Raw genomic sequence first — 15,402 nt, forward strand, 5'->3', positions numbered from 1 at the left:
AGTGCTACTGCAGGGTGGCTGTCGTATTTGTTATTAGTAATCAAATCAAACAGTTAGGAATTCCATATTACCACCATGCTTTGCTTGTCCTACTTGCTATGCATTGATAGGATAGCCAGGAATGTATGGCATGTTTGTTGAGATTGGCTTTGTTCATCATTTCATTTCTATTGCTTGTTCTGTGAGTTTGATTTTGGACACACACACACACACACGTACGAATGAATTATAAATTGGTAACTGTACCGCATTGTTCTCTTTTGGCTTGAATGATGGCCTGATGGGTCAGGTGTGTGGTACTAATACCCGTGCAAGTTGGTGCTGTGTTAGGACAATATCAACCTTGATATATACATTATTTAAGCAAGTAGATATTCGGTACATGGGTGAACTTAACCCTGAAATGGTACTAGATGTGGACATCACAACCAAGACTGGTCAGTTGGTAACCGACTGTATATGTAGGAGTACACATAGACATCTACTAGTATGTGAAATTGTAATGCAGGTCAGAAGCGGTCTTGTTGCTCAGAATTAAAAAAAAAAAGCTATGTAGTGGTTGTGGTGAGTGATGACATCCTGACAACTCTTGCTTTGTGCCATTACTGTGTTTTGATCCGAGAGAGATACTGTTTTTTTTTTTTGCTCACTGAACATCCTTTCATCTGTCCATGCCACATGAACATAACCAAACCAGTAATTGGCCTTACCTTTTGTCCCTATCATATTAACTATGAAGCTGGCGACTGATGGATTTGCTTGGCATCATCATCACCTTCCCATGTGATGATAGCAACCTCTATTTTAATGCTTTTCGTGATGTCTTGCCTCGCATATGCTTTTGATTCTTTTTCTTACTTGCACAGGCACTAATGAATTGTTCAGCCCGGATGTCTGGAAAATTTTATCTTGCTAATAGTCATCCTACGACATCATGATTCATGAATGCATAACATTGTATCATATCAGTACCAAACCCCTATACCTGTCTTGGTCACATTACCAGAGACCAGCATGAAATTTGCATGTTCAGGGTGTTCTATAGAGTGCTTAGCATTGGTCTGTAGGGGTACCCCCAAACATGTCCCTACATAAGTGCTTTTGTTAAACATGATTTGTGCCGATGTAGGTGTTCCTTTCCAATGAATCACATGATGTATTACTTTAGCTGTTATATCAGCACATGATGTATTACTTTAGCTGTTATATCAGCGCAGGATGCCGGCCACTCGAAATACATATGGTTCCTTGGCTTTAATCCGTACCGGCTTCTACTATTTCTACATTGTTTTTTCTTTATGGATTACAGCTATGTATCAGTACAAATTGGCTTTAATCCGAAGCCAACAACTCATTCTTTGTGTTGTGTGTTCTATACTTCACAGTTGCTTGATGGCTCATTCTTGTTGAATGATGAGTGAACAGCAGCTTTCCTATGGCAGATGAGAAAAACAGTTCTATGACCGGTCTTGGAGGAAATAAATTGGTGTAGTAGCTGGGATACTGTGGTTCCGTGGGTACCAGCAGCGGTGTTAAATGCTTCTGTGTGCAAGGCAGGCACATAATAATGTCCAGCAGAGGCACCTCACCTCCTGTGTCGTATGCTTACGTAATACTCCCTCCGTCCCTACTAATGATAGTCGGACAGTGAAAAGTTGTACGTACCAGTAGCTGAGCCATGGATATATGGCTAAAAATTAGCTCTAAATCCTCTAATGTATCCATACAAGAGAGCTAATAAAGATGGCTGATCTTGTAGGCGTCTTTAACTAATTATTAGTAAGCTAGCTAAACTAGCCATAAGTGATTATTGTATGGCGAAAACCAAGGTGCTCCATGACAAACAGCCTGTGGTATTTCCCTTATAATTCTAGTCGGGGTTATGGCCCCGTGGTAGTTGTACCAACTAAATTTTTTTCTGTGTACATATAGGGGTTCTCGGGCCAGGAAGCACAGGAAGACTAGACGGGACCCCATGGTATTGATGCGTGGTCCCAGCCCGCACAGGAAGACTCACTAGATTGGCCCGCTAGGGCAGATACACATACACTGCTACATATGTTAGCAGTTTCAATAGGTTAGGAGTTTTAAAGGCAAAGTCGGTTCATGCCTCATTTTGACAACCTTATTCTAGAATCTCATTATTAGCCAAACAGTTTCTGAATTTTGTATTGGATTTTGTGTCATAATCTCACAATCTGAACATAAGTTAATAATAGAATTTGTGTTGGCTTTTATGTAGTATGCAACTTCTCAAAATCTATAGAGAACCGAACACCACTTTAGACTACCTCTAAGCAAGGACATGTAAACAGTTCTGTACTCTTATGAGGGTGTTTGGTATGACATGCTTCACTAAAAAATAGTTCTATTCTAGGTTTTTAGTATGGTTGTATGGCTATAGAGCAAAACTTCAAGATGGAGCTAGTCACAGCCAATCAAACACTCTTAACTACAAAGCTGTAAAATTCATGGAGTTTTAAGAGCTATAATAAAAAATTTTGGAGCACATCTTTTGCTGCTATAAAATCTTTAAAAACAACCTAGATATGGAGTTTGAAGGTATTTACCCATCACTGTCACTGGCTATGAGAAAACAATCTACAAGCTATTCGATTGGCTTTAACCCAAAACAACTTCTACTGTTTCTACAATATTTTGTCTATATGGATTGCAGCTACAATAGTCCGAACAACTAGCTTTAATCCGAAGCAAACAAACTACTCTGAAGCATAGTCGTTCCACCCAGAGTTTTGGAGCAGAGCTTATCTAGAGTAAATTGGAGTCATGCCAAAGTCTAGATTGCATTCTCATAACTAGTGACAGTAGCGGTAGCGGGTAAATACCTTCAAACTCCATGTCTAAGTTACCTTTTAAGGATTTCAGAGCAACAAAAGAGATACTCCAAAGATTTGTATGGTAGCTCTAAAAACTCCACAAAGTTTGTAACTATAGAGTTAGGGTGTGTTTGGTTTAGCTTCCTAAAACTAGATCCAATGCCAAAAATCTAGAATTCAACCAAATGGGTACAACAGCAGAATACATTCCTCTAGTTCAATTCAGAATCACCTTCTACCCCATATTTTCCATATTCTTGCCATCCATGTTACAAGCCGACATGCTCTTATATAATCTATAGTTGATAGTTGTTTCAACCAAACAAATTTTATTTTTTTCATAATTGTCAGCTCACAGCAGCTTTCTCACGACTCACAGTTAGAATTAGATTTTTAGAAAACTAAAGCCGAATCAAACAGACCTTAGGGTGTTTGGTTGGCTCTAGCCAGCTTCTCCTTAAAGTTTTGTTTTGGAGTCATGAAAAACAACCTCTATATATAGGGGATATTTTCTCCTCTATAACCTTCAACATCGTCCTCTAAATCATCTTCTAATAATAGAGGATGTTCCTTCGTCCTTATATATATAGAGAGAGATTATCTCTTGTAACACTCTAAATCTATCACCTAAAAGCAATCCAGTTTATGTTATTGGTTTCCAATAGAAAGGAGTTTTGGTGTTTTCAAATAATGAAATGTTGATATAATTAATTTGAACAATTTCTTGAATAGATAAAACTTTAGCAAATGGTTGATGCATTCATGACGAGACATAAATTTTGTTTGTTATATCCAATTTTTGGATTTAAGTTGGTGTGAAAATCTTATTTTAGAAAATAGTAATGAGTTTTTAAAATATTGTTTTTGGAATAGGCATTTTGCTAGGTTTTTCGGGTTTCTTGATTCGGGTATCGGGTTTTCTGCCTAGTACCATCAACTCTTCGCGGAGCGGCCGCGATGTCGTGATGTCCCCGCTCAGTTTGATGATTTTCCTTATCCAAGTTTCGTCATCGATCATCCGCGTACCGACAATCACCTGTTGCTCCGTCGACGAAGCTCTGCTTGCCTAGCAGCCTGAGGAAGAAGAAAGAAATTCGTACGAGCTACCTCTTATAAGCTACGTTTAATTTTGTACAGATTCTGCAAGAGATTTATTAATATAACTAAATATTTCTAGCTCAAACTAAATATAAATTTGTATTATTAACTTCATAATAATGTGCTTTGCATATTAAAATATCTTTTGCACCAATTTTCTTATTTCCGCAAGTCAATTTAAATTATGTTGTTATAATTGTTTAAACATAGTTTTACTAAACAAGAAATTTACAAGGAATTATAGACCCCACCTTTCTATAAGATAATTATTTATCCTTGCCCATAGATCGTGATTTGGGTTCATATTTAAGTTTTATAAGATTATATGCATCACACTAAGAAAGAATAGAGTTTTCTAATAATATTAGAATGCCTTAATTGAGTGCTCATGTTTTCATAATGATATAAAGAAAAGGAACTAGTTTATATATTGGAAACATAATTTCTTTATTAATGAACTAGATCATTTGTTTCTAATTTGAAATTAAAGGTAATTAATTATCATTTCTCATAATTAATTAATTAAGCTTATATCTCACTTGTTCATGACTAGTTATATATGCTTGATTAATCATTTCATCGTATTTAGTCTATGTTATATATATCACCTAGTTTTTCTAAAAGGACAAAATAATGAAATTAGTGTTCATGTTCTTTTATAATTAAAATGTTAGTTATGAATGTAGCTTAGACCATGTGTTTTCTAATGAAATTAAAAGATGGTTATTTATTCATTATCTTTTGCTTGAGAATCCACTTAAGGCATATGACCTAGCTCTTCATAAATAGGTGTTTAATAATATGATTATGATGTTTTCACATAAAAATATGTTTAGGCTATTTATTATCTTTTCATAAAAATAATGAGTTTATAATCTTATGAACCCTTAATCTTACACATATCACAAATGACTTTTATAAACGATTAAAATGGTAGACCTAATATTTGTATATTTATAATTACGATATTTTCAAGCTTAGGTCTTGTTTTATAAAATATGAACCAAACCTTTATCAAAAGAGCGCCTTTTTGTTATACCCTTTGCTAGTGATGTTTTTGAAAAGCAAGTATTCTTTTCATTTGTTTTCTTTTAGCTTGCTATGGTGAATGTTGTATGTTATTGAGTGGTATATGTTTCTTTTTGATGTTTAGAGATTGATCCGGTAGTTTCCATGGAAGAATCTCAAATTTTCTATAAGCAAGGCAAGTGGTCTTCTCCCCCTGCATATTCTATTTGAACCTATTCAACACATGATAATTAAGTTTACATTCATGATATGCATAATTTGATGGATTACCTATTCAAATACACCTAACCTTTCCAACCTTATTCTATGATCAAACATGGGTATTGTACTGTACTTTAATAGCTATGCTATTGCTACAACTTTAACTTTATGCAATCAATCGTTAATGATATTATTATTATTATTCCAAAGATCATGTTATTGTTATCATTGCTATTGTGATGCCTCGATTGTTAAACAAGATCATATATGATAATTGGAACATGGAGTGACCACCAATTAAAATAGTGCGACCATGAGGGTGGTATATGCGACGTTCTTGGCTAAATAACTAGGGAAGTCTTATGTTAGGTGTTGGTTTTGGACGACAAGGACGGAGCATCTGTCATACTCTTATATTCCACCTTAGGTAGATTGGATACGGGCATAGTTCCCAAGCTTTACCCTACAGACTAGAGTATAAGGTTAGGTTACGTCGGATGACTCTATGCGGTGACCATTTTTGACATTTGCATAATGATGACTCTAGGGAGAAGCCTCGTAGTGAGATCCTAGCAATTTACCCCTGAAGTGAATACGAGTCTAGCTAACCCAGGCTAGAAGGGAATCATGACGCATGGGTAAAGTGTACAAACTCTGCATAGTGTAAAACTGATATATCACTCGTGTTCACGGTTAAGAGCAGCCTGAACCCTGACATGATAATTGAACTTGAAGATAAAAATAAATCGTGCTCTATTACGCTCAAGTGGTTGAGCTTCATGTTGATGATATTTTGGCTCAAATGGTTCTGAGCCTTATGCTGATGATATATATGCTGATGAATATTGATTATGCTTAATATTGGTTTGGTATACACTTATACTTAGTAATCAGGTGTTGGTAATAAAATGTTGACCAACTAAAATGTTAACCGCATTGGAACTTAGCCTTACCTTGTTAACCTTGCATTTTCACCCCACTTATTGAACCCCCACCGCAAGTGAACTCACCCATTCCTTAACTTTTTATCAGAAGTTTGAAGATGAAGAGTATGATGGTGAACTCGATGGATGCTAGTCTAGCGATTCCTCCGATCATCTTCGTGTGGAAAGATATCCATGTTCTGTTGTACTTTGATGAATAAAGATTAAGACATTATGTCGATTCGAAGTACAATATGTTACTATAATCTTTATTTACACTTTTATGCATTGTTCCTTTGATATATTACACGTGTAACCTATGAATAATTTGTGGTTCATTTTTGTTGTTGTCACTTGGATAATGCACTAAGTGTTGTGAAGTGCCGTTTATTGTAATGGCTTGTGACTTGGATGCTGCACTAAGAGTTGTGAACCATTTGTCTCAATGTTCCCGCTATTTTTTGAAATTTGGCCTGCTGCTGAAAATTTTTTTTTGGGTTCCCTAAACCCTGTTGGAGCCGGCTGCAGCAGCTACAGCCACAACCGTCGGCTACAGTAGCTGCAGCCACATCCAGCCAGCCTAACGGCTTAGCTAGAGGAAACAGAACACGTTCAGGTGCCAGCCAAGCGAAACCATGGACAATAGAGTAGCGGCGTTGATGCTACGAATTCAGCAGTGTGCAGTTTGTTAAGCAATATTTATATATATATCATGAGAGTATAGTAACAGAGAGCAGAACGACCAGCACTCCAGAGTCCAAGCTGCTGAAGAAGAAGAGAATCAAGGCACGCCCGCACACGCAGCAGCCGTCAAACGGTCAGACTACTAGCCAGCAGCCGTACGTACGTCAGTAGTTAACAATAGGATATTCAAATAAAATAAATAAACAGCGCAGCAATTATATATATTTGCCATTACCAAACCATCATCGATCGCCGACGTGACGCCGGAGCTGGCCATAACGGGCAACCCCGCCAGCAGCAGCAGTCACTCTCTCTTCGATTCGGCCGCCACCGCGCCGAGCCACGCCATCGGTCGTGTCGCGTGCATGGCAGTGGAACGAGCACTGGCTCCGACTCGCTCCATGTACGCCTTGGCTCATCGACGGCACACGAGAGTCCTGTGATGGATGCATCACTCTCTCTGTGATGGATGCATCACTTTCTCTGTGATGGATGCATCGATCGGCTGTGTATGTACTGCCCTGCTACAGAGTGATGGAATGCATGCGTTTGCAAGGATATTCACTGAACGTGACGCAGGAGAACGCAACCATCCAGTGTTTCGTTTTCTTTGTTTTGTTTTGTTTATGCCGGCCACAAAACGTGGCTGCCAAGTTTGTTAGCCGTGTAGTATAGTTTGGTAGCAAACGTGTCGTGTACTAGTACTATTTTTTAATCCTATTGCAGAATTACTAATATGCACCTCAAGTTCTAATCGGTCAGAAGCCATCGTCTTCTCCAAAGAAGAGAAGTTGACGACCAGTAGGTCCCGCCTTTACGCAGGCTTTCGTCTATTGCAGAAAATTCTTCAGAGTTGTCTCTCTGGTGGGAGTCAAGCCACATGTCTCTTTCAGTATGACCGCCCGGTCGTCCACTCGTCCATCTCTCTACCTTGATCTACAAGCCGAGATCCCAATTTCTCATATAAGGACTTAATTAGATGTCAATGTATCCATGTTGGATTAGGTTAATATAAAATCTAAACTAAATTATGCATCTCGATTCACCTCAGCGCATGTAAATTGAAGTAGATACACAAGCATTCAAACAAGTCCGACGTGGATGGGCTACGGAAGACGTTGCGAAAGGGGACTAGCAACATAATGTGTTTTGTATGCTTGCGTAAATATCCCGTCGATGAAGTCTTTCTGTTGTTTATTTATATTTATATGCCGGCCCACGGTGGCTGCCAAGGAATACAAGTGCACGGTTTACCCCAGTTTAATCCAAGTTGAGGTGAGACGTTCTCACTTGTCGGTTCTCACAAAAAAATGCAGATTTTTTTTTTATAAAAAAGGTAAACCCGTTCCAAACCTTTAAATCTAGTGGTTAGTGGATAAAATTAGCTAATATGTTTAGAACGAATCAACTCATGAATCAACTAATTGTTAGTTATACCCTTTAAATAGTTATTACTTTTTACGTCCCATAATATAAGGTGTAACTATTTTTTATTCTAGTCACATAGGAGTGTGTGCAATCTCATTTAACATGGAGTCTCTTAAAGGGTTTTTAAGAGGTTAGATGAAAAAAAATACAAAAGAGTTTGTCTTTACACAACTCGACATGCATATCGTCTCTTAACGGCATTTATGGTCTAGAGGCTTATGGTTGTATCACAGAGTTTCTTGTACTTGAAAACCGAACCAGCGTCTTAGGGTTGTATATGCCCTAATATATGCTCTCTGTCTATCTCTAGGCACACGTACATCGATATAGCACTACTAGTGTTGATAGAGAATTAGAGAGAATTAAATACAAATCTTGATCTTCTAACCAGAGGTGATTATGCCTTAAATACCGGAACAGATGGAGTAGTTGTTAGTTGCCTCAACTCAACTAAAATAACTGACTAACAAATAGCTCTAGAGGTTTGATCGATACTAGCTTGCACAAGGTTAATGCGGATTCATTTCCAATACATAGAACCCGAAATAAATTTACTTCTGCATCACACACTATCCAATTAGCCTTGATGAAGAACTTTATACAGTGTCTTCTTATCATGTGTGCGAAAAAAATATATTGATATTTTATTTAGAATATGTATATGATGACAAAATAAGGTACTAGACAAAATTGCAGTGGTGTATATAAAGAATCTTCTCTTTGTTTATCTACAGTCAGCATGTGCCTATTACATAAGCTGTACTTTTGACCTCTTATAATACTAGTACTTGGCAGCCACGGCAGCTGCATAGCTAACCACTCCCTCCGTGCATCATGTAATTTAACGAAAGAGTATCAATATCTGAGTCACGAAATAGATCTGATATAAAGATATGTTTCATGGCGAATCTAGTGATACCTAGTATAAGATAGCATACAAATTTAAACAAACTAAAATGATGTAGCTCAAAAAAGTAGTCATATTCTTGGAGAATTTTGAGCTTTAGCAGTCCATTTCCGAGGAAGTAGCAGAGTCCAAGTATCCAAGCTGTGGCTAGCTACGAGCTACGCGGCAGCTTCCCATTTCCGAATATCTAGAATCTTCTGCCCAGCTTCATGTATAAATCCTTCGCTCCAGTGAGTCATCCTTGCTTCTCCAGTTCTCCTGCACTCTGCTCCCCATATTTTATCCCTTCGGAGCTCGGATCAGACGCTTGTGAATCCTGGTCATCATTCATGGAGAAGAAGGCAGCTACTACAGAGGAACCCCTTCTCGCGCCGCGGTCCGAGCACACGGTCGCGGCGGAGGCCAAGCGGCTGCTGAGCCTGGCGGGGCCGCTGGTGGCCAGCTGCATCCTGCAGAACGTGGTCCAGCTGGTTTCCGTGATGTTCGTGGGCCACCTCGGCGAGCTGCCCCTCGCCGGCGCGTCCCTGGCCAGCTCGCTCGCCAACGTCACCGGCTTCAGCCTCCTCGTGGGCATGGCGAGCGCGCTGGACACGCTGTGCGGGCAGGCCTTCGGAGCGAGGCAGTACGGCCTGCTCGGCCTCTACAAGCAGCGGGCCATGCTGGTGCTCGCGCTCGCCTGCGTCCCGATCGCCGCGGTCTGGGCCAACGCCGGGCGGATCCTCATCCTCCTCGGCCAGGACCGCGACATCGCCGCGGAGGCCGGCGCCTACTCCCGGTGGCTCATACTGTCGCTCGTCCCCTACGTCCCGCTCGCGTGCCACGTCCGGTTCCTGCAGACGCAGAGCATCGTCGTGCCGGTGATGGCCAGCTCCGGCGCCACCGCGCTGGGCCACGTGCTGGTGTGCTGGGCGCTGGTGTTCAAGGCCGGCATGGGGAGCAAAGGCGCGGCGCTGAGCGGTGCCATCTCCTACTCCGTCAACCTGGCCATGCTGGCTGTCTACGTCAGGCTCTCCAGCGCGTGCAAGAGGACGTGGACCGGATTCTCCACGGAGGCCTTCCGAGACCTTCTCCGGTTCACCGAGCTCGCCGTCCCGTCGGCGATGATGGTCTGGTGAGACAACTAAACTAGCTCTCCTACATCTTGTTGAAATCATCGATTGAGACCAGATAGCAATATCTTATCATGCATGCAGCTTGGAGTGGTGGTCCTTTGAACTGCTTGTGCTTCTCTCTGGTCTGCTGCCCAATCCGAAGCTTGAAACCTCAGTACTGTCAATATGGTAACTACTACTAAATGTCAAATAATAAACCGTGCATTACCTTCTTTATCTCTCTCTCTCTCTCTCTGATTAGCTAGCTTGTCGAATCCTGCAGTCTAAACACTGGCGCCTTGCTGTTCATGGTGCCGTATGGTCTTTGCACAGCCATAAGGTATAGTATATACGAGCTGCTCTAGGTTATATGAACAGAGATACATTTTTCCTATATATATATATATACACTATGTGCTTCCTTTCCTTCGTGTGCATTGTATTTGATTGGTGTGTTAATTTATGTGTGCTTTTTTTTTACAGCACACGTGTTTCGAATGAGCTTGGTGCCGGCGAGCCTCAAGCAGCGAGGCTAGCAGCTCGAGTGGTGATGTGCATCGCCCTGTCTGCAGGCTTGCTGCTCGGCTCTACCATGATTCTCCTGCGCAGCTTCTGGGGCTACATGTACAGCAACGAACCTGAAGTCGTCACGTACATTGCTAGGATGATGCCGGTCCTGGCGATTTCGTTTTTCACGGATGGGCTCCACAGTTGTCTATCAGGTTGGTTGGTCTCATACTCTCTTCAATTCATGAGCGTTTCCACAGTGTTGCGTGCCTGACGTTTGTGTAAACGACTAATTCAGGAGTGCTGACTGGGTGCGGTCGGCAGAAGATTGGCGCGCGCGTCAATCTCGGTGCGTACTACTTGGCCGGCATTCCCATGGCCGTGCTGCTTGCATTTGTGCTTCACCTGAATGGAATGGTAAATTCCTGGGAACCTCTCGATCAATTCCCGACAAGTAGATTGCGACGAAATCAACGTGCAGTGTGAGCAATCCCTAAAACTAACAAAAAGAAGTGTTGTTCCTTTTGGTTAGGGTCTGTGGCTTGGCATCGTTTGTGGCAGCCTCACCAAGCTTGTGCTGCTCATGTGGATCACACTGCGGATAAACTGGGAGAAAGAGGTAAAGTCATGACCTGTCACGTTTTGTCTGGACAGTCAAATGTGATGCCGCATATTCTTGTTTCTCAACAAATCCTCCTTTTCTTTTCAGGCAACCAACGCAAAAGAAACGGTGTTCAGTTCATCTCTTCCCGTAGCATTATAGAGCTGTATCCTATATATGTGCAGCTGGACGTAACAACACCACAACATGAAAAGGCTCTATTGCTGCATGCTGCTACACTACCTTCCCAATTGAGAGACAATATGAGTTCTATGCGTTCTCTAATACGTTACTTAGTATACATATTTTGTTATTAAATATCCATATCGTCAGGGATATTATATGATATTGATTATCTCTATTCATCATAGAGGATCCGTTAGTTAAACATTGTAGCTTGTCAAAATCATTATTACTCCCTCCGTTTTAAAACGAAGAGGGAGTATAACTTAATATCTTTATCCATGCCCAATTTTGCAGCTAGTGTTTTCCTCGTTTCCCGGAACACCTAGCATTTCTCGAAATTATTAAAAATGGTTTTGAGCTCCTGAATTGGATTTTTTACATGTCCAAAAAAATCTATCTGGTGCCATAAACCCTGCCATCATATCTGACACCATAAGGTCAGTGATGTACGGTTAATATACCCAGAACGTGGAAAACTATCATGTATCGTTGCCATTTGACTCAATCCAGCTAATTATATTTCCTGAAAAACCATTGCAGTGCTACAAAATTTAACACTACAGATGAATCCAAAAATACTGGCTCTGGTTCTTCTTGCCTTCCCCGTAGCTATCTATGACTTTGAGATGTCCCAAACTATAGAAAGTTTTTTTTTCCCACACTTTCTTTGCTGGGTTCTGTTCAACTGCCTTCAAATGGGATTTCCATGTAACACTGGCATTTTTTTCATGCTAACGGGAGAGATGACCCTAACACTCTGTACCTTGCCTTCACTGCCTGAAATATGATATGAGAGGACAAATAAAAAAAAAGGATATACATATCACATTATCACATTGACTAGCCTATACTCTGGAGTGAACCGAGAGAGAGAGAGAGAGAGAGAGAGAGAGAGAGAGAGAGAGAGAGAGAGAGAGAGAGAGAGAGAAACTGAACATGCCTTCTACTTACCTCCTTGTCCCAGTCTACGGAACACGTTACAAACAGAAGAAAACCCAGCTTGGTGGCGCTGCCGCAGACGATGCCAAGCCAGAGGCCCTGGCGAGAGAACAGAACAGTGGTAGTGTTTCCAGAGTTAGCAGAGGTGTCATTGCAGTACCAAAAAAACTATGTGCAAGTTAGCAGATCGGTGTCATTGCAGTACCATTCCGTTGAGATGGAAGACGAATGCAAGCAGTACAGCCACTGGGATGCCTAGCAAGTAGAACGCCCCGAGATTAACGGCCGCGCCGATCTTCTGCTTTCCGCAGCCTGTGAGCACCCCTGCAAAACACAAGTTCAGAGTTACGCGCTGTACAAGATTTCGATGCACATCTGATCTGATCTGTGAGAGTCCACCTGAAAGAGAGCTATGGAGCCCATCTATGAAGAAAGATATCCCGAGGATCGGCAACATCTTAGAGATGTACGTCACGATCTCCTCCTCGTCGCTGTACACGTACCCCCAAATGTTGCGTAGCAGGGTCATCGTCAACGATATAACGAGTCCTTCAGACAAAGCCATGTACATGACTACCTTTGCTGCCATCTTAGCGGCCTGAGGCTGCCCAGCGCCAAGCTCGTTGGAAACGCGTGTGCTGTGGAAAAAATGAAGAGTTATTTTGCTGTTAAAAGTGTTGTATGTGAGGAAGGAGGGGGGCACCTTATGGAGTAAGTAAGCCCCAATGGTATCATGTAGAGCAGAGCACCAGTATTTAGGCTGTAAAATAGGTCAATTGAAAAAAAATGATGACCAGCATGCAGAGTAGGAAATTATTATGAAGTGCAAACTGCAGAGTGATCATACCAAATCGACAGGACTGACGTTTCCAGCTGAGGATTTGGCAGAAGACCGGACAGAAGCACAAGGACTTCAAACGACCACCACTCCAAGCTGCAGCGAATGAGGAAGAACGTCATATTTCTGTAAACAAAAAATGGTATAACTAAAATGATCGTTTTCGCACACGGCACACCAGATCATCATGGCGGACGGCCAGGCAAGCTCGGCGAATCGCCACAGGTCCTTAAACGCCTCCCGCGAGAAGCCTTTCCATGTCTCCCTGCACGCGCCCGACAGCCTCACGTACAGCGCCAGTACCACGAGGTTGACGGCGTAGGAGACGCCGTTGCTGAGCGCGGCGCCCTTGCTGCCCATGCCGGCCTTGTACACCAGCGCCCAGCACACCAGCACGTGGCAGAGCGCCGTGGCGCCGCAGCTGGCCGCCACGGGCAGGACCACGCTCTGCGTCTGCAGGAAGCGGACGTGGCACTGCAGCGGCACGTAGGCGGCCAGCGACGGGACGAGCCACCGCGCGTACGCGCCGGCCTCCGCCGCGATCTGCGGGTCCTGGCCGAGGAGGAGCAGGATCCGGCCGGCGCACGCCCACACGACCGCGATCGGGACGCAGGCGAGCCCGAGCACCACCATCGCGCGCTGCTTGTACACGCCCAGGAGGTGGTGCTGCCGCGCGCCGAACGCCTGCCCGCACAGCGTGTCCAGCGCGCTCGCCATGCCGGTCTTGGCCACGACGATCGAGACATGGCAACAAAACGATCGATGGGTCAAAACAACGGAACGGAGTGCTAGTAGATGGATTGGGGACTCGGTCGGTCCGAGGGCGTACGAGAAGGCTGTAGCCCGTGACGTTGGCGAGGGAGGTGGCCAGGGAAGCGCCGGCGAGGTGGAGCTCGCCGAGGTGGCCAACGAATATGATGGACGCCATGCTGACCACGTTCTGCAGCACGCAGCTGGCGACGATCGGCCCCGCCAGCCGCATCAGCCGCTTCGCCTCCGCCGCCTTGCCCTCCGCCGGCGACGGGAGCAACGGCTCAAGGACGGCCGCGCATGGCTTGTGGTCCATCGATTCGATTCGACCCCCCCGATCCGCGCCGCCCGCCCGGCCGCCCCGATAAAATGGATCGCGTTTTATTATGGGGAGGGACGACCGGAGGAGTGAGGTCGTGTGACTCGGATGACTCAACACATCCGGCGCGATACATTTCGTTGCTGCTTTGGTTTTCGCCTCCTCGTTTGAATTCGGCGCTACTCCGCGACAGATTGGGCCCATGATGGCCTGTATTAGTTTAGGAACTTCTCATAGTGACGGTAAAAGTATCTAGATTAGGATTTTGATGATTAATAATAATATTTTGTATTGTTATGATTAACGTATGGTTTGCAGGATTAAATTAAATAAGATTACAAAAATAATGATGGACTACGTAATATGGTTTTTACCTCTATTAATGATAATTAATTTTTTATTTTTAAATAATAAGCCAGAAGATTTAGAATGAGCTAATTCTAAATATCAATGGAGCTAATAGATATATAATAGATTAATGACATACCATTTATTGATCATACTGTAAAGAGAAGATATTAATGGGTAGCTTGATCTAAATAAGTATAGTGATAAGTGATGATGTAAACTTATGAAATCTACTGCTCCCTCCATTTTTTATTTGACGTTTTTTATTCAAAAATGAAATATGCAACGTTAAATATTTAAAATGGATGTAGCACTATGCAACTCTATGAAAGCTAATGTTAATTTTGCTGCTAGATTCGCCCTTGTCGGTGTGTACCGGATACATGACACCGGACATGGGGTTGCCCTGTTCAGAATAAAGAGAGCACTAGTGTGTCCAGTGTGCGCCGGATAGGGCACCAAGAGTGCATTTGTAGACAGGTGTGAAAGGCTCTACACTCACCGGCCATGACACCTAGAAGGGTTGTAGATGATTGTGAGAGACTGAATACTCACATGACTTGTCCCGTGAGGCACTGGATACCACACCAGATTGGGTACTCAAAGAGGTGTGTAACTGTGCACCTTGAGTCGTATACTCACTAGATGTGTCCGGTGAGGCACCGTTCATCGCACTAGACATTAGTACAGTAACGACTAGTTCCTGAAAATATCCG

General features: G+C 42.7%; 2 protein-coding genes across 3 annotated transcripts; one reads left to right on the forward strand and one right to left on the reverse strand.

The window, feature by feature from the left end:
- The first annotated feature begins 9,350 nt into the window (after window positions 1-9,350).
- On the forward strand, window positions 9,351-11,673 carry LOC100281297 (transparent testa 12 protein). Its single transcript, NM_001154215.3, has 7 exons — window positions 9,351-10,218; window positions 10,301-10,387; window positions 10,482-10,538; window positions 10,682-10,920; window positions 11,004-11,122; window positions 11,238-11,324; window positions 11,415-11,673. The coding sequence occupies exons 1-7, from the start codon at window positions 9,437-9,439 to the stop codon at window positions 11,466-11,468; spliced, it is 1,425 nt and encodes a 474-aa protein (NP_001147687.2). The 5' UTR covers window positions 9,351-9,436; the 3' UTR covers window positions 11,469-11,673.
- A 314-nt stretch (window positions 11,674-11,987) lies between these two features.
- On the reverse strand, window positions 11,988-14,459 carry LOC100272795 (uncharacterized). Of its 2 annotated transcripts, NM_001147248.1 has the most exons (8): window positions 14,099-14,363; window positions 13,448-13,992; window positions 13,279-13,365; window positions 13,135-13,191; window positions 12,831-13,069; window positions 12,637-12,755; window positions 12,444-12,530; window positions 11,991-12,269 (listed from the first exon to the last, which is right to left on the reverse strand). In NM_001147248.1, the coding sequence occupies exons 1-8, from the start codon at window positions 14,333-14,335 to the stop codon at window positions 12,219-12,221; spliced, it is 1,422 nt and encodes a 473-aa protein (NP_001140720.1). In that variant the 5' UTR covers window positions 14,336-14,363; the 3' UTR covers window positions 11,991-12,218. The 2 variants fall into 2 exon arrangements, with proteins under 2 accessions (XP_008647509.1, NP_001140720.1); XM_008649287.4 differs by having other exon boundaries at window positions 11,988-12,269; window positions 12,637-13,069; window positions 14,099-14,459.
- Between the last annotated feature and the right edge of the window lie 943 nt (window positions 14,460-15,402).

The sequence above is a fragment of the Zea mays genome, chromosome 6, assembly GCF_902167145.1.
Source record: "Zea mays cultivar B73 chromosome 6, Zm-B73-REFERENCE-NAM-5.0, whole genome shotgun sequence".
Taxonomy (NCBI): domain Eukaryota; kingdom Viridiplantae; phylum Streptophyta; class Magnoliopsida; order Poales; family Poaceae; genus Zea; species Zea mays.